This window comes from Agelaius phoeniceus, chromosome 3 (genome assembly GCF_051311805.1).
Source record: "Agelaius phoeniceus isolate bAgePho1 chromosome 3, bAgePho1.hap1, whole genome shotgun sequence".
In the NCBI taxonomy this organism is placed as follows: Eukaryota; Metazoa; Chordata; class Aves; order Passeriformes; family Icteridae; genus Agelaius; species Agelaius phoeniceus.
Genome location: NC_135267.1, coordinates 20,339,883 through 20,364,144, shown reverse-complemented (window position 1 = coordinate 20,364,144; position 24,262 = coordinate 20,339,883). Strand labels below are relative to the sequence as shown.

The window sequence follows — 24,262 nt, the reverse complement described above, 5'->3', positions numbered from 1 at the left end:
TCTCCAGCAGTCTTTTTCTGATGGTTTTGGCCCAGATTCCAGCCATGTCCTTACCAGAACTCAGTCAGCACTGCAAATTCTCTGTGTCAACCATCGAACTGCCTTAAATCATCCTCCTATGCTAACAACTTCCCTTCCTTTTGGAAGCCTCTCCTTATTTGCATTTTTCTTTTATTTTCACACAGAATTCAGTCCTCTGTCTAGGCAGAGCATTTACAACTCTACATCCCATATAGTGAAATGTCTTCTTTCTTTTCTCTTTTGGAAGAGGAAGTTCATAATAAGACTCTATTTTTTTCACTGATATGAAGTTTGGACACTGAACTGGGTATCCAGCACTATGTTGTCACTGCCCTAAAGGTATATAGTAATGTAATTTCTTCTCCCACCAAACACCCTACAGAGATGAGGACTCACCAGAAGGACCAGCTGTTCAAGTGTACTGTTTTGTGCCCAAGATTTCACCCAGAAAAATTTGGCTTCTAGTTTTGGCTTGATGATTGGCCTGCCAAAGTTATTAATTATTTGGCTGGGGAATACCTCAAGGAGGAAACTGGAGGACCTGGCAAGCAAGAGATAAGAATAATGCACTGCAAATAATGGTTTTTTCATCCAGTGAAAAATTCAAGATGTTCTAAATTAAATACATCATCTTGAGATCTTTTTCACTGAGTGGTCAAATGCTGAAAGTATCAAGCTATGAAAGAAAAGAAAGAAAAAGAAATGAAGGTTAGTAGTGCCTGACTTTTCCTGCAAAAGTTTGGGTAAGGCAGAAGGGAGCTGTCTCTCAGCAAGTGAGCACACTGGACATCTCTCTAATCATACTGGTCCTAGAAGTAGTTGGATGAGGTCCCAGAATGGAAACTTGGCATTTGCCTAAAAGCTGGAGACAATGGAAGCTGTTCCTTCTGCCAGAGATGAGAAATGGGTTGTATCTGTTGGCCCCAGTTCATAAGGGTGGACTAGTAGCTGGAAATCACTGACCAGGAAACAGGCTGTGCTCACCCTGAGGAGCGGGAAGATCTTCAAGGGCTTACGCACAGCAATGAGTGCTCTGTTGTTGTTTCTGTCTTTTATCTACAAATAAGAGATACACATACCCAAGGTGCTGTTTATGCCACCTTTTCCGTGAGAGGGAAACAGCCAGAGGTAGCACGATCTGCTTGTGCACATAGTTGTTATTGATGGCAACATGTACAGGACAAAATAGGGGACATGCTGAGGAAATGCTTCTATGAAGTGGGCTGATGAAAAATGAAACAGGTGCTTCAGTGAGGTGCAGACTGCAGAGCTGGGACAAAAGTGAGCCACTGATACTCTGAGAGAGTGCTCAGAAAATTACTTTCTCCTTAGGTCATTTGCCAGCACAGTGTGAATTACAGGGGTTTAACCTACGGAATTACTTCTGATGCGGTTTGGGGATGATACTTGTGCTTTATAAGTGATTATGTAGGATGCCTAAATTGAGACAGGGTAGCTCCAACCACCGTGCCACCTAGAGCATTTCTCAGTTCCCATTGTGGCCTTGGCTGAGCTTCACATCAACGTGAGACCCAGGCTAAGTCACACAGCCCCTGTGATACAGCACTACAGGGACATAAGCCAGGACCTGTAACCCAGGATGGAGACAAGAGTGGATAGCAGTGGATAGTGGAGTGGAGCAACCTGGATAGTATCCTGATACACCCCAGCAGCTCACTGTACCTCAGGCAAATTCAGAATTTCGGAAAATCTGAGACATATCCGTAGGGTAGGTCTAGCCTGGAATCGTGATCTTAGCAAATACCATTGGTTTGTCTTTGTTGCCCTCCAGGAAATGTTTATTTACCCAGGCTTTTCCTGGAGAGATCTGTTGTGTAGAACACCCTCACTGAGGGATGGGGCATTGCAGTTCAATGAGTTTTTGCAACTTACACATTTGTGATAATATGTGCTCTTAAAAAGGAAGCAGCATCAACATAGCACTTCTGTCTAATTAGTCTTACCACAATTGTTGGATGTAGCATGCATGATGCCATTGCAGAAAGAGGTTGTACCTTTCCCATTCAGGTAGGGTCACTGCATTCTTTGGCAGTAAACCAGTTTGTTTCCCTTGTTTTTACATGGAGGGTACCACAAGAAAGAACAAAACATTCATAGATTGGGAAATATGGGAATGGCAAAAGCCAAAATAAAATCTACTGGGGCAGCAGTACCCCCAGAGCTATGTGAGTGCATCTTTCAGTGCTGGACCTGTCCCACACAGGGGTCAGTTTCACTTGGTTCTCTCAGCTCCTGCCTGTCAGGGGGCTGCTGTCACCCAGTTTGGTGCTCCTTGGTTAGAGAAGTCACTGCCTTTGTTTTAGCAGGCTTCATCAGATGAAGATCCTTGCCCGAATACCGGTTAGTTTAATGCCAAATTTGACTTAAGCTAGAGAATAGAGCAGTATAGGAGGCAGCTTGAGGGAAAGGCTGAGCTGCCTGCTAAAGGTTCAACAAGCCATTTTTAAAAGATCCACCTCTTTACATTTTAGGAGTGCTTCCTACATCCAAAATACCCTATAGAAAGCAATACATAAAAGTAATAATACTTGTTTTGTTTGCAAAATCTACCTACCTTATCAAGGCAGATACAATCCTGTAAAACTGAAAGCACCCAGTAGTGTATCCCTTGATGGCAGGTGATTGCATCACCAGTGCAGGCACTGGGACTCCTCTACCTGAGTGAGCCACTTCTATACAAGCTGTGCTCCTGGCTGGCAAAGGCACAGACAATGCTGGCTGTGCTGTGTTGACACCAGCAAAAGGCAGCAGGTTTGGGCAGCAGCTGAGCTCAGTAGTGGGAGAGGGGCCATGACAGAAAAGCTGCTGCAGCCAATTCCCTGGGATGCCTTTAGTTCACTGTGACTTTTCACAGTGACCCCCTTTTCCACCAGTTGCTCCCTAAGCACCACTGACATGATTTCTTATTAAAAAAATAATCACATTATTGGGGTCTTTGAAGCAGACTATAGCTGACTTGTGTCTCTGGCCCCAAACAGCAATTCTTTCTGCCTTCCTGAAATGTGTCCAATCACTGTGCAAGTGTGCAGGAGCGTGAGCAGCTGGGAGCAGCGTGCAGTGGCAAACAAGGGATGAACAACTCCTACCATCAACCATGGGTTTGGGCTGGGAGCTCTTGAGCCGCAGCGAGGGCCTGAAGCGGGTTCGGTCATTGAAGCTCCAGCTCTTCTGCACTTTGGTTGGGCTGCCCTCGGTGGCAATGTCAGCACTTGGTGACCGGCGATCTCCCACTGAAGATTGCCTGTTTTTTATACTTTGACCTCGTGGGCTGGCCATCCGGACCCGCTCCTTGAAACTTAACTTTTGACTGCGAGAGAGAGAAATATATTTTATTTCATAGTTACTTCAATCCTTTTCTTTTTTCTATTGTATGATTATTGAAAAAATGGTGTAAAAAATCCACTGGTATGAATCTGTTTCTTATAAACTTTTATTTTCATTGAATATATTTAATTTGTGAATGGAACTGATTTGATGGTTTTTGATAGAAGCATTAGCATTGCCAGTCTATCATACAGTACAGAATAACCTTCTAAAGGAAATTAAAAATAACAAATAGAAACAATTTCACCCAATTATTGTACATTAATCTCTATGATGATTTTTCTATTCCTTGAACTTGAAGGTTTGTTTCCATCTTAGCCAGCCAAGTTCAGTGCATTTCTGGCCATATCTTCAGATAAACAAAACCAAACTGTATTTTATTGTTACTTCATGCCATGTAGTATTGTCTGGTTTGAGGATTTTGTAAGCAGGCAAAGAATACTGTTAGCGTATACTCATGCTTTTGCAGGACGTGGCACTTCAAACATTTCATATGCATGATTAGTGATCACTCATATCCAGAATTCCTTGTTAGAGCACTTACTTGGACAAGACAAAACCAAAATTAATAAAATATCCAAGAAACAGCATGATGGCTGATTAATGGAAATGTAATGATATGCTGTGTGCTCCCTAAAGTCATTGCTGAAGATTTAGCTGGGAGCTGACCATGTGCAGGTGGTACTGGACAGGTAACAGAGCCCAGCCAAGCTCATGACTGTGTCTGCTGCATCAATGCTGACCCTGTGGTCTTATGGTTGACCAGTTTTAAGAGTTTTTTTTTTTCCTCCTGCTGTGCTTGTAATCCTCTCCCCCAGCCAGCTAAATGTGGGTTTGTAGATTTTCTATTTCCTGGTGCTTAAATTACCTTTGTCCAAACATATCTGATGAACATCCTGTGGTCACTGTGACTATCTACCTATGCTTTTTAATTATTTAACATTTTTGCCTTTCTTTGTCCCTTCCTGTAGCAGAAGACACAAAGAGCAAACAGAGAAGGAGTCTGATACCAAGGTCTGGAAACCTTGTTTTATGTGCAAGGTAAAATTCAATTGGTTGAGCAAGGGAATGGTCACCTTGATCAGTGGTCCTGTTCTTTCAAGGGGAGAGATGATGAGGGCAATGCAGTGTCTGTTCATGGTATGGTGTTACTGGGACTTGCAGTCCTACTGCCCAGGTGTAGGCTTTGCAGGGGGTCTTTTAAAGCACCTTTACCAATGACTGTCTACCTGAAAATTATGGGGGTGCTTGAGGCTAAGACACTTTCTAGTACTCTCAAGGTCTTTGCATTTAATTTCAGCATACCCATAAGATGTTTTGAACAGGAACAGATCCTGAGATAATTAACTAATGCTAATATGGACTATGTGGTTCTTAGATGTTTAACCTACTGCATTCTGAAAATACAGTGTTAACATGTAATTATATGAAATGGGAAGAAGTAATAAACCTATGTGGCCATGAAATGTTGAGATAAACATATCTTTGTCCATGCATAGCAAAGCATAGCATTTCAGTCTGAGTACAAACATTCTTGAGGGCAGAAAGGATGCAGTTTGTTGCAGGCAAAACACATGCTGGGATGCTTATAATGTGATAATTTTCAAGAATACTAAAAAATGAGCACATCAATAGGAAGATTATTAGATAAATATATTTCTATATGGCATGTTTGATTACTTGAAAGAATAATACTTTACTATAATTTCTCAATGTAATCCCCTTCTTTTCTTGCCCAAATAAGCAATTGTTGAAATAAATACATCACAGGGATGAAAATGTTATCTATTTCCATTGTAAATTGCTACCCAATGCTGTGGCATAAGGAATACAAAAGATCCACAGAACCTAATATTTGAAAGAAAAGTGTTCCAGAATTTAGCTTTGAATACAAATTACATTTCAAGACTGAATTATATTTCAGCTCAGGAATCTTTTGCATTTCCCAGCAATGAAAATATGTATGAAAACTGCACAATATTTATTAACAACATTATTGCATTGTCATATTATACAGAATGAGGAAGAGAATCAAAACTGACTTCTTCTTATAGATATTATTCCTACAAGTGTCCCCCTTTTTTTAACTCCCCTTATGGCTCAAATTGTACTTGCTATTGAAAAATGAAGTCAGCTGATGTTTTTTTTCCCCCAAACATTAGAGTTAAAAAGTTTCTGGACAGCTCTCTTCCTGCTGCACTAATAAAAATGACAGGTAAATGGGTAAAATAGTCATAAAACCTATCTATATAGGTAATATTTTTAAATAATCATAACAACTCCAAAATAAAAATGAAAATTTAAAACCAACGTCAAAACAGCACATGTATTGTTCTGTCAATTAATTTGTACTAATGAAAGCAGTGGTTGCCTTTAAATGATTGTTAGACATGATTATTTCATTTATAAAAGCTGAATGGTACACAATGACTACTTAACCTGAATATCTTTAGTTCTCCAATCAAAGCAGCAAGGCAATGGTGAAAGGAACAGTAGGCATTTTATCTCTACTACAGACATTTTTCAAAAGTGCAATGCTGAGAATTAAAATATTAATGTAAACTGCAGTGCTTTTACTTAAAAACTCAAATCAAGTCTGCTTTGTAGCAATGACAATGTACTGGCATGCCAAGGGTCCATGCAGAGAGTATTGCATTGTGAAGAGAAACACAGCCCCTGAAGGAAGGGGGGTTTGAAAACTCTCTTCTGCATCTTGAGATGCATACCCAAAGAGACTAGTTAGAGCAGTTCTTTGCTTCTTGGATCCCTGTTCCTATTTTGAGACTGGTGGGAAATGTTCCTGAAGTCACCGGGTCCTTCTCAGCACAGGCATAAATTGTGTGACTGACAGTGGAGAAGAAAGGTTGGGAGAAGAAAGCTTGTGCTTGGGAACACACTGTCTTGGGGCTCTTGTATGTATGAGAAATAACAGACCATGAAGGAGTAATTGAATCAGAGCACTTTGAGCATTCCCTGACCAGGCTTTTCTCCAGAGCAAAAGTCCTTCTTGTTATGATAAAGCCTAGCTCCTGGCTCTAGATTCTTTGTTGCAACAGCAGTAGAGATGGTGTTAAAATTGCAGAGTGAAGATAACACACCATTCAAGCATCTTTGGACATTCTGTATTTGAATCAATAGCCAGTGACTCCTTTAGGGCCCTTTATTCTGATTTAATGTTGGTTGTATCAGTACTGGCTTGTGCGTGCTAAAAATCCTTCAAATCTTTCAGGTCCTGGCCTATTATATTTTTATCTTTCACCTTTTCTCCTCTCTTTTTACATGGTATCCAAAGGAAATCCCTTGAATCAATGTAAACCTGTTAATTACCATTGGATATTCACCCATCCCCATAAGTATTCACAAACTTCGTGGTTTGTCCAAAAGGCAAAAACCATGAGAAAGAAACAGGAAAATAAAATAGCACAAGTTCCTAAATCTAAACTAAATTACAATGATCTGAGAGATCCACAGCTGTCTCCTGTTATCTCTGCATTCCTTTAGATGTGTGTCTGTCCATCATTTCTTGTACTTTGTATGACTTATAATTTAGCTCAATTGGTTGACATACATTTTTCTTCCATGACAGACTTTCCTGGCAATGGTAATTCCTTTGGACCTATCACTCCTCTATTCTTGCAGGCTGAAAGTTGTGGAATGTATTCTTATTGATAACACTCGAAGCATCTTTTAGTGGAGACTAATTACAACTGGCAGCTATAGAAAAGGAAGCAAATGACTTTTCTGTATTTCTCTGCCTTCTGAAAGGTCAGTTGTAGGATCTTATGACTTATTCCTCCCATTTAATGCCCAAGGCCCTCACTTCCCTAGGATAGCAAATGACTTTCTAATTTTTATTTCTTCGTTTTCAAATTCTGCCTTTGCCACCTTTGATCTATGAAGGAATGGGTGTGTAGGGACACTAGAGGTCACTGTAGCTTCACTCAGCAGGAACGATCACTTTCTCCCGGTCCAAATGACTACTCTGGAGAAGTAGTCTCCAGAGATACTTCTCTCTGGAGAAATAGTCTCCAGAGTAGTCATTGGTTTTAACTGACAAATGCACGCAAACCTTTGCTTGCTCTGTCTTCCACGGACCATCTCCCTGTACTTTATTAACTGAGCATCTCTTTCCTTCCCAGTCCCACTCCCCCATTTGCCTGCCACCTTCCTAGATTTCTGGTCAAGTTAAAACTTCTGCTCTGCCTCAGTCTCAGACCTGCAGCACTACTGCTTGCTACTAGCCATAATTTCACCTTATTTTTCAGCTTTTCTTACTGAGCCAATTGGTGGAAGCAAGAATAGGAAGAAATTGAAATGAATCAGAAATAACTGGAGGGCCTGAGGGTGAGGAAGAAGGATTTGAGTCTTGAGACAGAAGCTAAAACTGCCAAAAATTATCACTTATGGCAAACAACAGCAAGCAGATGCATGTGCCAATTTTCAGTAGCTAGCTACCTATAAACACAGGTGTTGGCTCTTTCTGAGCCTACAAATACTTTTACTGAAGTTTAGCTAAGTTGAGCAAATGCAAATGCAATGGATAATACTGTGAGACCTAAAGTTCAAAGACTTCACCACCAGTCTCATGCTAGGACCACAAACTCAAGAAATTTATTGTTGTATCTCATACCTTCAATAAGTAATAGCAAGAATTTTAGCCCACAATATATTATATTTCAATTGTCAATCAGAAAAAGTAAATATTCAGGGTGCTTGTGCATTTTTTCCTTTTCAAAGCAATTTCTAAATGAAGAGAAACTATTTTGATCCTAATTTTCTGTAATCAGTTTGTACTTCCACTGTCTTTTACATTACTTTTAATAAGTAAGAAAAAATGCAATCAGCTTGAAATATGAATCATAGGCTTCTTCTTGTAAGATTAATCTGTCTAGGAATTACCATTTTTGGTAAGAGACACAACTTCTAGAGAATTCAGCTGAAGCAGATGCTTGATTTCACATGCACTCCTCTATCTTCCAGTAAAGGATGCAGGCACATCATCCACAAGCTGTGTCCAAGGGGATTCTTCTCAAGAACAATTGCACATTTTGGCTGTTGTAATTGCCTAGCATGCTATAGCTTAATATTCTCCACTAATAATTAGATGGAGAAAACTGCCATGGTCATAAAAATCCTCTTGGACTTGGGGAAATGGCTTTACCCAAATATTCAAACCCAGTTTTAGATCTCCACAGGGTAATGCATTCCAAAAGTTGAAATCTCAAGCAGAGAAGGGAAATGGGGCTTTGTAAAACTGCGATGTGCTGCCACTGCAATTGTCTGGCTGGATGAGTTTGAAACAACTGGTGTTGCTGCCATTGTGTTCATGGCATTGCAGGCAACAAGCAAAAAGGGACTTACAAGCACTTAAAATAAATAGGAAACATTTGGAGAAGTAAGGAACTTGAAAGCACTGAGGAGGGGAAGTGAATGGATCATGCACCTGATGTTAGTTGGCATTCTCAAACATCATGTGAATAGGCAGGATGCTGAATACCTATGTTTCCGAGGGGTGTACATCCTGAAGAGCTTCTGTTTATTACTACAAAGCTTACTAGGAGTGAGGGGAGATAGAGGACTCTGTTACTAAGCATTCCAGTGCTGGGTGAGGGGTTAGGTTTTCCACCTCAAGTTAGATTATGCATCATTGGCAATTTTTTTTTATATGGTGCATGCAGAGTTGTTTACATTAAATCTACTTTTAGAAACAGATATTGTATAGGAGGTGAAAGAATTCCATAACATAATTTACTTGTTTCCCTCAGAACAGGGCTGAGTTTTCCCCTGAAGATCTTATACTGGCAAAACTGCTTCTTATTGCACCAGAGAGAATTGTCTGAATAGGGAATGCATATTCAGCCTCATGAGTTACAAGACTAGATGGGTGACATTCATCCTTTGCAGACACCCAGTACATGTCCTACACACAGTTTAAGACTGATTATGCTCTCTGTATGTGACAAGATTCATCAGTCTTGATCTAGTTTCCTGCACAGGAACTATTTCAGCCATGTTGTATAACTGAACAGAGATAAATGTTTGTTTGTTTTCAGTGTGTGCATTTGCAGATACTAAGAATTTAAGATATAGTCTTTTAAAATAACTGCACAACACTGGAACTGATTTATAGAAATATCTCATTTATAGCCTGGATACACCAGAGAGGTTGTCTACCAATACTTTGATAAATGATTCATTAGAATACTTGTGTGTAAAAATTTGGGAAATACAACATGTTAAAATCAATCTGAAGCTGCAGCCTCATAAACACAACTCTCTCAACTCAAACGCATAGCAGCATTTCATCACCTAATGAAAGATTGCAGGTTTATACATGACAAAACACAAGAATTAATTTCTGTAAATATAAGTCAATTTGGTAGGAAAGAAGATAATGAACTTTTCCTGAATATAAGATTTTCTTCACTGCTCTTAGAAGGGAATATAGAGCAAAGAGCATGTTCAGAATTCAATCCGATGTACTGCTTGTGCAAACACTTCTTCATTTAAGAGTGAAACAAGAAGAATCATACTTTGTTTGCATAGCATCCCATGCAAGTCACTTAGCATTGCAGTAAGAAACAAGTAGTCAAGGACAGGTATCTCAAAGTACATTGCAGCAGTTTGCATTTACATCTTTGCCACAAAAGACCACGTACACCACTTATATTTTCAGTGATACATACAGTGATATATCAGCAAAAGAGCAATAAACAGCCAATGAAAAAACACATCTTTTTTAAAAGGCACTGAGTGGTCTGTAGGGCTCTTACAGTAGAACATGATCTTAGAAGTAACTAGTTCATTTTTACATAAACACTAATTTGCAGCAGTGCATGTATTAATTAAGTGTTTCTGAAGGAGTAAACATCTTCCATTCAGTAAAAATAAAGTGAATAAATCTGGCTAAATTGTTGACTTATTTTAAAGCCACAGTTGTTATCATCAATAGGGAGAGCATAGCATGGTTTGACAGCTGGGTGTTTGGGTTTTTTTTTCATCTAGTTTCCAGTTATTGTAAGTAAATTTGTCTCTTTTAGTGCTTGCTGGTACAACTGGGAATAACCTCTCCCCTCTGCACAAATGCCAGTTTTAGAGGGATATACTCATTTACTGGCAACTTCTGTCTCACCTTTAAAAAAGTCAATTTTATATGCTGCTGTCAAAAGACTAGGAAATACAGCTGGTGAGTGCAAGAAGTTTGGATCAGACTGTAATAATTTAATGAGATCAATGTGTTGCTAGCAGGCCTGTGGAGGTAATGTATACAAAAAGTCCCAGAACTGACAGAGCAAATCCTGTCCCCTTGAGCTGCAGTGACACTAACAGCAGTTACATGTGCTTGGAGGAAAAGGTCGGAGTCAGGTGCCAGAGGAGCAGTCTGGGAAGTAGAATGGGACATGGGTAATTGATGTGAAGACAGAATAACCCAGAAGCACTTGTGAAGCACAGTACAACTTGGGGCTGGATGTATTTCAGGGGCTGATATGTCATCAACACTTTCTTTCTTGGCTTTTCAGTGTTTTCTGCAGGGAGGTAAATTCTGCTATTCTCTGAGCGTGCTGATACCACAGTGCCAGCTGCCAAATGCCTGCTGATTCCCATCCCTAACGAGTTTCTGAGATAGAGTCATTTTTAGCCACTGAAGCCTTTCCTGTCCCTAAGGATTTGGGCTATCAGTGCAGCAAAGACCAGCATTTTCTCCCAGTGCCTTAGGACATGCCTCTCCAGAGCTTTATTTACCCAGTGGATGGCCCTGCCACGGCTTGCTGCTGCCAGCTGTGGGCAGTCAGAGCTCAGTGGGGATCTAGGCTGGGTGGGAGCCCATCTGGGCTCCTGGCTGACAGCAGTGGGGCTTTGAACTGAGCCATGGGGGACTGCAAGCCATGCAGACAGGAGGAGGTGAGACACTGCAGTGCTGCTTTCCCCCAGCCTCCTATGTCCCAAAATGCTCCTTAGGAGGGGATGACAGAAAAGTTAGAAAATGTGGAGACATGGCACTGAGGAAACCTTGAGAATGCTCCTGCAGAGCAAAGGTGACATCCAACCAGACCCATCAAAGGGTTCTCCCTGCAATGGAGGGTTGGTGGGCTTCTTCACATTGCCAAATTAAACTATATGTCTGTAATTTCCTCTGCAAATTCTGCATTGATTTTACAGCAGAAGCTGGGGACATGTCCTTGCCCAGGAGCTGGGTCTGGGAAGGCTGGTCCACTGGCTGCTCTGTCATTGTCCAAACTGAGCTTTTCTCAAAGCTACAGCATGTTAGATGTGTAAAAAATTGCTTATTTTTTCCATAGAAAAACTGGCACAAAGAAGCAAATTTCAGCAGCATATGAGTTTAAAAAGATCCAATTTGTGACTATTATCCATCAATGGCTGCAGTTCATTGAACCTACTGTACAGAACCCAAGACATCTAAAAGCCATTAGGAAACAGCAATTTCATAGATAAAAGAAATAAAAGAAACTACAAACCTGCTAGAAGATTCCCCTTGTTCTTTTCTTCAGGTCAGGGAGTGGGAGGGAAAAACATACTTGTTATGCAGATAGTAATCACATTACTTAGTTAGAGATGATGTTATATGTATAATAGACATAAATGGATATGTTAATTGGTGCACAACACACACGTTACATTGCAACCACAAAAACATTCAAGCAAGACTCATAACTAAAATGGTTCTGGAAAAGAAACTTTTCAGGTTTTTTAACACATGCATAACATGCTTAGTACATACCACTGCAGACTGAGTTGGCAAAGCACTTAGGCAAAATGCATTGCTGACACATATATAACAGAAAGCTGTAGTTTCTTATTAGATATGTTATTTCTGGTAAATAAAAAGGTTTCATTTTAGCACAGCAATATGCTTATTTAAAATAAGAAGTATATGCATTTTTGAGGGACAGTCATATTTTAGAATATTTTATGTGGGATACAGCTTCATTATTTATGTAATTTTCTATCCATCCATTTATACTAATGTTGCTTTCAGCCTGTTTGTACATGTAAAATATCAATACTTCATGTAACTTTTAGTCTAAAAGGTTCTTTTAGTGTGGAGCAGTTTGGAATTAGAGTTATGGTAATGGATTACTTACGGCTCTGTTCTTGTCAACTCTTTGAAATTCAAAGATCAGCTTTGGATACCCAGCCAAACTTCTTTTTGGCTGAGCTTTTTGGCACACAATTACCTTTTTACTGTCATGTGGATGTTCATCACCCAGCTTTGAGAGAAACCACTAATTCTCTTGCACTGTCTGCAATTAACAACAGTTAAGATGCTTATCAGAGCTTTCCCATAAGGCTCTTAGCACTCTCCTTTTTGATCCTTATCAAGTGTTTTTTGCTTCCTGATCTGTGCCCCATATTGAATCATCAACTTGTTGCCTTCTGCTAAACCTTTTATTGAATTATTGAAAAGTCTTGGGCTGCCAGTGCTTTGTGAATTCTCACTCAGACTAGGATATCAAATATTTCCTGTCTGCCAAACTGTGGCACCAGGTCTTTTCAGTCATCTTCTACTGTCTGTATGTATGACTGCGTATATAGTTTGTCCTAAGGAAATACTGACTATATCAGAAGTTATGACAAAAAGGAGCAAATTCCCCAGTGCATTCAACTGCAAAATAGCACAAGGCACTCTTTCTTTGGAAAGGTGGATCAGCAGCAACAGCCTTCTACAGAGGCACAGGCATAAACATACCATTGAACCAAGGGACAAGCTCTGCATTAAACTTAATATTTTTCTTCTTGAGGATAATTTGGAATGAGGTGAATCATTAACTGTGATGCATGAGTGGGTTGTTGGGAAAATGTTTCTAATGCCTGTGCATTTCTAAGATAAATAGCAATGATTTGTATTTGTTCCTAGGCTCCTACATTATATTGATCTGATTTTTTAGTTGAAATTTTTTATGAGAGGACTTGAGAGGACTTAAGACAACAAACCAAGACGAAACAGACAAATACTAGTTCTCTATAAGCTTGAACACACATCAAAAACAGCACCAGCTGCCATATTTGTACCTACTTTGTAGGGCTGCAGGTATGCAAGGCCTTCAAATGAGGCTTCCAGGTAGCAATGGAAACTGATTTCTCATCAGCAGCATAACTACGCCATACACACTACGTGCAGGATATACGGTAAAAAAAGAAAAAACAAGGCAAGAGGGAATAGGGGATGAAACAAAAAATTGAAAAGCAGATTAGTAACCGATACAAGTTGTATCTTTCTCTTATCATTCATAGCACTGATACATGCCTGAGGGGAGGAAGAATACTTTCATAATATCGCCAGGTGGCTGCCATGTTTGTTCGGCTGGCGTCGGTAGAATAAAACCGCCAGGAAGCCTGGTATGGGGAAACAATAGAAAAGCACAAAGGAACCAAGAAAATGAAGTGACAATGCCACCACACTGACCACAGAGTGAGGGGATTTTGCTCAGACCAGAATGTGCTTGGTTAGGCTGATTCAGGAAATACCAGTACAAACCTACCAAATCTTTTGTGAATCCTAGTACACCTCATGCAGTAAGATAAGACTTACTGGCTCTGTGAAAGCACCAGAAGATATTCAGCACATAAAGGTGCTCAGAAAAGCATTGCAGTGATTTATTTATGACAAGTCCATAGGGGACACCCACACAAACTTGTAATCTGACGTAAAGAAAGTGTCATAATACATTCTGCAAATCATAACGAAAACCAGACAAAAAGCACTTAGAAGAAAAGAGAAGCATTCTCTATGGTTGGAAACACTGAAATTATTCATTTTGTGTTTTTAAACATTTAGCAAAAGTGAGTAACCAAAGCATAGCATTGAAAATGTGTCCATTGTTTAGATTTATAATGCATGTAGATAGTAAGATGAGCCTCGGTTCTACAAGCTGGGACATGTTCCCTGATGTCAGCATAACTATATTAATTTGTACTAGCTGAGCATCTGTGCTTCCTGTGTATTGTCAACCATTAAATGTCATCTAGGTATTCTTGTATGGAATCTAATACCCTGTGTTTTCCTACTGTGTGTCTCCCAGAAACACATCCAGTCTTCATTAACAGATGGAGAACCTGTTACTCACTTCAAAAATTGCTTCATTGGTTGATCATTCTTGTTGTCAAAAATTTCTGCATTATTTTTAATTTGAAACTCTTTGGTTTTGGCTTATAGCCAGAGTTACTTGTTATGTTTCTGTCTACTAAATTAAATGGTCCAGTAGGTTTTAAGACTTCCTCTCTGAGCTTCTGTGTTCAAATAATTCTCACACTAAATGTTTCTTATGGGTTAAAGAAATTGAGAAAAGTATATCCAGACCAAATATTTCACTTTTCTACAGCTATCTACAGGTCAAGGCTCTATCAAAGTGTCTATCTGTGGCAATAGATGAGTTAGCACAGTGTAACTGGTTAGAAAATAGACATTATCCTGATAAGCTAGAGACAATTAAAAAAACACCTGGGCACTGTTACAGGACCCAATGATATGCTGTTCAGATGCATTCTGCATTTATGAACATGAAATTTTCTCCAGTCCTTGACCCATTTTTCCAATGTTTTATTTGCTTTCTCCAATATTTCAGTCTCACTTACAAACTGTAGATGCTGAGTTGATATGTAGCATATTAGTATGAGCATCATCATACACAGTGGTAGGATCAGTCTTCTCCTCATTTTGTTACTGGTTCTGTATCTAAGGACTTTAATAAAACCAGGTGTAGTAACATACTGGGAACTTGTATGAAGCTCTTGACCCTTCTTTCCCAGTCTTTCTCCTCTGTATTTCTCATGCTTGTTCAAATCCTTTCCTGATTCACTAATGCTGGGATAGAGACATCTTATAATTATCTGGATTCAGTTTCCAGATCAAGTTTTGTATTTTTGTATTAAAACATTTGGCAGTGATCCTTTCACGCTAAAAGTCACGCAGATCATCCTTGGTTTTATTCCTGTGTGCATGTTCTCATATTTCCTATGCTGCCAGGCCTTGTGCCTTCAGGAAATATCTCTACCAGCAATTTTATATTAATTTCTGGATCACTGAAAGTGTTGAACCTGTAAATGCTGAACAGCCTTCATCGTGGGATCCCACAACAAATGTCTTCCTTTCACAGTGATTTTACTTGCTGAGAATCAATCTCCAAAATCAGGCAGCTAGCTACTCTTAATCTACTTAGCATGCTGTATTACTAATATTTTGGTTGAACTGTCATAAAATAATAATAAGAGCTATATCTAAAACCTAAATCTATTATGTGTTTCCTCTGGCAACCAAACTTGGAAGAAGTATATCAGAATATATGTGTTAGAAAATATGCCAGACAGTCATTCTAAACTAGACTCAAAAGAAGTGGAATTATTTCTGTCAATTATTCTAAAAAAATTTAACTTTTAAATATTTAGAATTTAATAATAATTGAACAGTAATAATGGAAAATATTTATTAACTTTAAGAATGCTTCAAAGACAGTCTGACATCTATCAGTACTTAGCACGGAACTCTAGCATATTCATACTCAGCTTCTTTATTTGGATTTACTATTTCAAAAATAAAATCCAGCATACATGGGACACATAGAATATTTGGCATCCCAGGAAAATAAACTAGGACTCTAGGAGATTATTTCCCCCCTTTTTTTTCAGTGCATCAAGTAGAGTAAAGCTTGGTGCAAAATGATTCTTTGGAGTATTTTCTCAGTTTTAACTAGGACTGAAAGTTAAGGAAAAAGCCAATGCAAAACATACCATGCCACTTTTTGTTGATTTGCACCATCACATCAGAACAATTTCAGACAATTTCAGACATTTTAAAATTGTTTGTGCCTACATTTCTAGCTTTTGAATTGACTCATAGTGAAACCAATTCTCTGGGCAGGACACATTTCATCTTCACCAAGTACATCACTCACTGAAATACTCTAAACTCTGCAGTAGATGAAAAGTAGCTTAATATAGGCAAGAGCACTGTGTTGTCAGTTGGGTTATCTAGGGATCAATTCTCTTTTTCCAAACAGCTTTCTGACTGCAGGCATGCATTTGGCATCCTTTCCTCTGTCTCATTAACATGGATAGAGGAACAAAAAATACACACAGAAATGCTGTGTGTCTTGTTATAGTTTGTCTTGATGATCCTAAAGGTCTTTTCCAACCTAAATGAAGTTGTGATTCTGTACAGAATTATGGCAACACATAGCAGTCACTGAACACAGTTATTTCATGAAACTAACCAATCTGTTAAATATTATTTCCACAAAACTTTCCAAATGGAAATAAGACTTGTTCTAATATGTACTTTAAATCACCTGTGATTATCTTTTTGGTGATTTCATATTTACCTGAATTAGACTTGCAGCTGGATTCCTTCTTTTCTCAAAGTGTTTCTGACGATGCTGTTCCTGCACTTTCAATGCAAATCCTGAGCCAAGGATGCCCTGCAATATCATTTGATCAATGTGTAGGTAGTCTTTGAACAAACATATATCATCAATTACAAAGAGTTTGTGAAGATGTCACACCATATAGTTGCTTCAGATAACACATTTATGACCAGTGTATGATAGTAGAAGGCACAGAAGCAGTTCCCCTTTTCCTGGTGAAGCAGGAGATCCCTTACATAACATCTGTGGTGCTACCAATGACCACCCATTGCCTGGTTTTGTGCTACACTATGTTCCTGCAACTACCAAATTCATATCTATAGAGATAGATATGAATTTATAAAATCAAGCAGGAATATTCAGAGGAACTTGAGTCAGGAATGAGGAAATGACCAGCTGACAGGTATGCCAGATATACATGGACATCAAAGTCCACATCTGCAGAACTTGGAACTTTTGATTTTAGAAAAGCTAGAAAATGCATTTCTTCTTGATCTTTCCCATTAAATAATACCCATTGTTCATTCTAGAGGCTGTGAAAAAGCTATTTATGAAACTTCTCCTCTTTTAGCCTTTTACCTTTGAGTAAGATAAATTTGATTCTAACTGAATAGATCCAAAAATTGAGGATGTTTTCCTTCTTGACTTGCAAGGAATGCAATAATTTTGCTGGACATGTCTGCATTATAAGGAAGAATATTTCCACTTGATTCTTAGTCAGGATAAAATACTATAAGAAGTGCAAAGTTTCCTACATACCTCTTCTTTTACAGACAGATTCAGCACTGAAGTATTTATGAGGAAAACTAGTATCTGTACATAGATATGACATGGGGAACAAAAGTTGTGGCATCTCTAATATGCAAGGGTATTCATCTTTTTATTGTAGTGCTGCTAAGACTAGCTTTCTTGTTAGTGGTGACTAGGTGACAAAAGGAATTAATTACAGTAGATGTCAATAAATGTCAAGGATTCACAAACAGGTAATGGGTTATAATTATAATGCATTATAGTATGTCAAAGACACTGAAATACTCATTGTAGCTAGAGTAAGAAATAAATGCAGTGCACCAGATGATTTAATGCTCTTGACAAATGAAGATTTTTAATCTTGGTTCATCTATATGGTTGAAAACAAATTAAGTATTATAATATCCATATTTTATAATGATTTACAGATAAAGTGTTTGAGTATTAAAATATCAAAAGACATTGCACTGGAAACAATACAAAAAATACAAATACCACTTCTCATTTAATGCTTATTCAAAACTAATTAAAACAAAAAAAAGAGATTCACTCAAAAAACCAAGAATTTATTTCTGAAGCTACACTATATTTTAGTCATTAGTTAATTTCCATTTCCATTAGTCTCTTGAACATTGATAGAAAAAACATGAATAAACTGCAATGTTCATTTATTTATTTCTATTCTTCACAAAAAATGATAGTTGCATCTTTTGCATTCAACGACATTAACCATTAGTTATTTAAGGCCTTCTACTACTCTCTGTTGGAAGGTTGTATGGCCGTACTAAACATGCTATTAGAAAGGTCTATTTTTTTCACTATAATCTAAGTTAGAAAAACATATAATGTTTTTGTTTTGTTTTGAAAAATTTGAAAGAAAAGTAGTAATATATGTCACAATTCATAACAAAAGGAAGGATTTTCAACTTTACACAACAGTATGTAACCTAATTTAGGTTATTTTCCAGTTTTGTCCATGCCAGAGAAACTTCCCAAAACTAAAGCAAAGACACCAAACCTTTTCTTTGGATTTTGGATCACACTTCACTAGTGCTGTTGCAGAGCAAAAAGCCTTAAAGAGTTGTTCTTCATGTGGACAGCTTCCTTCAGCTTTTTATATCATAACAGTGACAGGACCTACAGGAATTTCTATTATTTTTTATTAATTTTTTAGGCATACTCACAGCAGGTAGTGCAAAGAAAGAAATGCCAAGTAGAGCAAATCCTGCAGAAAGCAACCTTCCAAGCCAAGTAAGAGGAGTTTTGTCTCCATAGCCAATGGTTGTCAATGTGATCTAAAAAGAAATGAATGAACAATATGGTTTACCAGAACTCACTGACAGATTAGTTGCAGATTATTTACATTCCATGAAGCAGCATTTCCACTAATTAATCCAAGACATCTGAAACATATAGCTGTTTCTAAAAAAAGAACATAAATATACTAACATTGACTCTTTTCTGTGAAAATGTAATACTGTTTATGACTAAATAAAACAGAGATAAATAAGAAATATGAGAAAAACATCTAAATAAGCAAAAAGTTTAAAAATAATGAAAAATTACATTGATCTCAAATTTGAGGCAAATGGTAGGAAATTATATAAGTTAGGAAGAAAAAAAGTGGTTTTTTCCATAGATGTGAAGGTGTTTCACCTGTTTTCTGCAGGAAAATATAACTATATGTATTTGTCTAGCTCAAGAAATATAAATTGCATTGAGATAATATAGGAAAAATATAGGAGGGAAGAAGTGGATGCTTGCAGATGATATAAAGTCAAAGGAATTGCAAGAAGCAGCTGCATTTTCTGTAAACCCATCAGTATGATTTGAAGTGAATTATCTTCTGAAACACAAAAAACACTAAAGAAAAGCTGGGAGGGACTTTAAGTAAAGTTTCTGGTCCTTTCCCCTTCCTCCTGCCAGGCTCGGATACACCTCCGTCACTCCTGACACGAAGGTCCCAAGGTCACTATGCAGCAGCAGAGGCCGAGGTGCCTGGGGCTGTTGGACCATGTTAGCTCAGCCCTGCCTGTGGACAGGTCACAGAGAAAGGGGAGGCAAGCTTCAGTGCGGCTGGGAGGGCTCATTGACCACTGGCCATGAGCAACGCGGCCACTGAGATAATGGTGCATGGTTGGGGCTCGCTGAGCGCATCTTGAAGGCCAAAGATGAGTCTGAGGGCTTTCCCTGCCCCAAGGAATTGCCCTCCAGGCTGCTTGCTGCCCAGGAAGCACACCAATCCCATGTCTGGGGGCTGGACTGGCAGAAGAGCTGTGTCTGTGTGCTTTCACAGAGTTCAGGCCCATGCAGCTGCCCTGTGTGGGCACCTGGAGAAGGCGTGGGCAGAGCGAGGATTCCCGAGGGCCGGCCGGGAGGCTGCGGGGCGCGTGCTCCGGCAGCGGCACACGATGTTAAAGGACAAAGATAGACAACAGCAGGCCGAGTGCCAAGGACGCCGGGGCCTGCTATTAGGGAGAACATGTGCATGGAGAATTATTTTACATCGTGTACCAAATGTGGGCAAGTTCAGGCTCAGCAAATATTCTGGCAGCAACAGATTCTTCAGGAAATTGCCTTCTAGAGACATTATTTTGCTTCCAGCTTCCTCAAAGTTCATTCCTAGGCAAGACGGCCAAAACAATTCTATTTAATGTCAGGGTCACCACGGGACAAAAGAAGGAAAGTCTTTTGGAAGTAATTAGATTTCTACTATTTAGGACTCTGTAGATAGTAAACAGTGCTTTTAATTGCTCCCATTGTTGGGAACAAGCTGCGGGTGTAATTTACCCTGAGAAAGCCACAGGGACTAAGAAAGAGAGATGAATTCTGGCTGCAGCTGAAATTTCAAGTAGTTATCAAGTCTCAAGTTTTGTAACACTAGCCTGGTCACAGACACACCACCTTGCATGGCTATCAGGTCTCACTCTTCCTTGCTCCTCTTCACTTCCCTGCCCCATCTTCTCTTCTGAGCCTTTTCAGGACTCAGGCAAGCCAATGCCACCCAGGAAGGGACAGAAAATTATCCAGATTGCTGCGTGGTTTGTTTCTGCTGCTTTGGTCTGTTGTGTCAGTTCACAGACGTGCCCAACAGGCTCCAGAGCCTGCACAAGGCAGCTAGAGACTGAAATGGAGTAAGAAGGAGGAAGGAACATGAGAATGCAACTCTCTCTTTTCTGGCAGAGATGAGCTGGTGCAGCCATGGTCTTGGCCTGGCAGAGGGGATTGATTTGTTTGTGGAAGAAGATAATCACAGCTCTTCACATCAGAGGGCAACTGCAGAACAGTTTGAGGCTATTAAGAGCCCAAGAGGAATGAAACACTTGAACAAATGAATCCCTGAATAAAAAGTTCCTCAAAATTTGTTTCCAGACCAGTTATTGAAAAGCAGTTTGGAGCTCTGGAATGAGCCCACTTTCTTGGCTTCCATCCAGCTCCCTATCTCCGCCAGTTGCTGGAAAGTACAGAGATATCTCCTGTCTGGGCTGATGAGAGGGAAACAGAACCAAGCATCATCTGCATATTAATGATATTGCCACCGAACTGTATTCCAAAGAAGTCAGAGATAAACTTGAACCTTTGAGACCTGACATCTGAGAGCAATCCAAAACCAGGAGCAGTCACACAGAGTGTATCTCTGAAATTTCTCCAAAGAAAATAACAAGACCCTATTAAGCCTTTCCCTCGATTCTTCTAGGTACTAAGGACTTAACGGTATCAGCCTGTGATTAAGAATATCAGAGGCTTCTTGCTCACTTTGAGCTATTTTATCTCAGGATGGTCTTTACAGGGGTATATAGGTGTCAGCACCATGCTGTACTGTCTTAGTCAACACTGAGCAAAGGGGTTTGATCTTCATTTTATACTACTCTCACCACACAACTAAGAAAACGTTTTCTGGACAACTTCAAAGTTGAGTTTGGGAATAATCCACTGCCTCTTTGTAAGTGCTGCTGGTGAATGACTAAACCATTGGCCAGGCTTTGACTGGCATAATCCTGAGATTAACTGAGCAGGGTGTGGAAAACTACTGGATGTGAAAACACGACAACATAAGAAATTTCCAGAATCACTGATAATTATGCAAGAAGCAGACAGAAGTTACAGCTAGCATTGTGTGGGTAAGAGAAACGGCCAAAGTGCAAAGGTAACTTATTGTATCCTAAAATGAAGGACTTGGGCTTGTCTGAAAAAAAAATCTAGTACCACCAGAGCTGTACTAGGGCATTTGAACAGGGACCACCCACAGGAGAGGCAGCAGACTGTCCAACAGATCTCTGATGGTACTGTATGCCTATGTCTAAGCAGCTGAATCACACTCCTGCATGGCTAAATGGGCTAGCTGAGTCCTGTCTTTTACATCAGATGCAAACCATTCCATTTTGGTTACTTCTATAAATGAGAGGTCTGGACAGACTAGTCAAAGTAGGCAGTGTTGTCTGGCCAGGCTCAAAACTCACAAAGATGATAGAACATCTGTTATCTCATTGCTGGAGCTAATAAATATGCTAATAAAAATGAGGTAATATAATAATGAATGTGATGATATAACTTAGATGACTTCAATTAGATGAGATAGGACTCAGGAGGCCATTCTCTACCATAATATTTCTTTCTGATGTTATTTTATGTTCTCCTAGCAGTACTTACCTTTTGAATTGTTACCTGACATCACTTAACTGAAAAAAATATAGTTTGCTCATGCTATCATTACATTATATGGGAAAAATTTCATCAATATTAACTTACTTGAGCTAGTCATTGTGCCAATGTAATTCATTGTAATATGTTTTGTTCACTAACAGGTCACTGTGGAGTGCAAGAGCCATTCTGCATTCAACTGTAACTATTGGGTATTACTAGAAAATACTTTTTAAGAGAAATTCTGTCAAACGTGCAAGAGCGACAGAAACTTCAGCTGCATTACATTTGCAGCTAAAGCTAATTAAAGTACAAACTAAATGTCACTGTAAGTATCCACAGTTCTAGTTAACATCAGTATATCTCAGAAAACCATGTATGGTTTGGTTTTGAAGTAGATAGGTTTTTTAATTGACCTTTTGTTCCCATATGGCTTTATTATTTTCTTCTGTTAAATGAATTTATCTTCTCTACCAAAGCAAATTCTGAACTTGAGCTCTTCATATAACACTCACCATTGTGTGCTGCTGTGTTAGGCAGCACTGTGGAGACCCTAACCACAAGAATATTCACAGTAGTAATATTAACATGATGATTCAATGGCAGGTTGCACAGTACAGCATCAAATTGCAAATACAGTGGAGTATTCATATGTAAATTTGGATGCCATATCCTGCCTTTCATTTCTGTATATAAATATGGGCTTCAGAAATGGAATCAGTGAAATAACCATAGCAGTGTATGCTCCTCAAGTAATATGAATTAAAGAATGGGTTAATTGCAGTATGCTAGTGCAGCTCCTGTAAGGAGAAGCATAAGTGCCTCTAAAAGATTGAAATTTAGGGTAACTTTTTGTACCTGACTTTGATGCAGCCTTTTCTGTCTTGTACCTCTGCCATGACAAAATTCAGTCCAGAGTTTGGTACATAATCTGTGGTTTAAGTCAGAACAACTTTTGCAAATAAACAAATCAATGAGACTAAGCTTTGATTTCCCCTAAAATGCCATACAGTCTGTCCTTTTCAAATCTCTGCATGTGGGTTACTCTGGCAGTAAAAACAACCATGACTAAGAAGCACATTATGCATTTCCCACATACTGTTTTACATATTGTAAAAAAAATTACTATTATTAAAATGGCAAAGACATCAGATAAGGGGGAACAGTGATTTCTAGTAAGTTTGGGCACTTGCTTAAGTGCATTAAAAACTTAAATGTATTAATTGTAAACTGTGGAAAGAAGAAAATATATAGAAAAATACAAGTTATATTGTTTTCAGGTTTTAAAATAAACTTTGTTGTTTTTCCTGCTGAAATCTAGGCAAGATTCCTGATTTTCTCAGTTGCACTACTTATGCAACCTCTGAGTCATGCACTTTCACTTAATAGTGTACAAAATATTTTAAGAACCACTTTATACAATGATTATTTCCTAGCAGGGTTTTTCCTTAAAAAATTGCAGTCAGCAGGTAGTGGAGAAGCAAATTCTAAAATAAAGGCCTTGTTCCTGCTGCTAGAGCTGCTCAAGGAGAAGGATTTGGATCTAACACGAGCCTCAGTCAGATGCCAGAGTGGAGCTCTGAGTTTGCTGGGACTTTCTCATTGCTTGTGCATGCATTTCCCCATTCCAGCTGGCAGGTGGGTACAATCCTCTGCTCAGCCCCTCTCCCTGCCTGTGCAGGGCTAAGGCACACAGGGCCTTGCAGAAAGGTAGAGGCTTTTTCTGGGAAATCAAATGTCTGAGAAGATGCATTCCCAAGAACAGGCACAGCCACAGGAGGGTCTCTCGCAGGACCACATCCCCACTGCCACCCTAAAGGGGCAAGGGTGTTTCCAGACTGCCAGAGCTGGGGTACCCATCAATGAGGACATCACCATCCATTGCCAGATGCTTCACAACCTTATCAATACAGGAAGGTTAGAAAGCTTTAAGAAAACTCAGAATTCAGCTTTTGAAGAAATGGGAAACAAAATAAACTACAGTGATGGAACTGAATGCAAAACCTTGTGCCATCACTTTAGCCAAGATGAATTCTATGTGTGTTTATACTACAGGACAAAATGTATATTTTATCAGTGATCTGCCTTGATTGCTCTAAAGCAACAAGTTCCAGCAAAATATATTT

The 24,262-nt window shown here is 39.1% G+C and overlaps 1 protein-coding gene across 2 annotated transcripts in view; it reads right to left on the bottom strand.

The window, feature by feature from the left end:
- KCNQ5 (potassium voltage-gated channel subfamily Q member 5) overlaps positions 1 to 24,262 on the bottom strand; it is a 280,186-nt gene that overhangs the window by 23,968 nt on the left and 231,956 nt on the right. For both annotated transcript variants that reach the window (XM_054630422.2, XM_077174831.1), the window contains 5 exons: positions 18,680 to 18,790; positions 16,704 to 16,799; positions 13,403 to 13,497; positions 11,844 to 11,870; positions 3,129 to 3,349 (listed from right to left, as the gene is read on the bottom strand). In XM_054630422.2, coding sequence (XP_054486397.2) covers positions 3,129 to 3,349; positions 11,844 to 11,870; positions 13,403 to 13,497; positions 16,704 to 16,799; positions 18,680 to 18,790 — 550 coding nt within the window. The remainder of the gene's footprint in view (positions 1 to 3,128; positions 3,350 to 11,843; positions 11,871 to 13,402; positions 13,498 to 16,703; positions 16,800 to 18,679; positions 18,791 to 24,262) is intronic.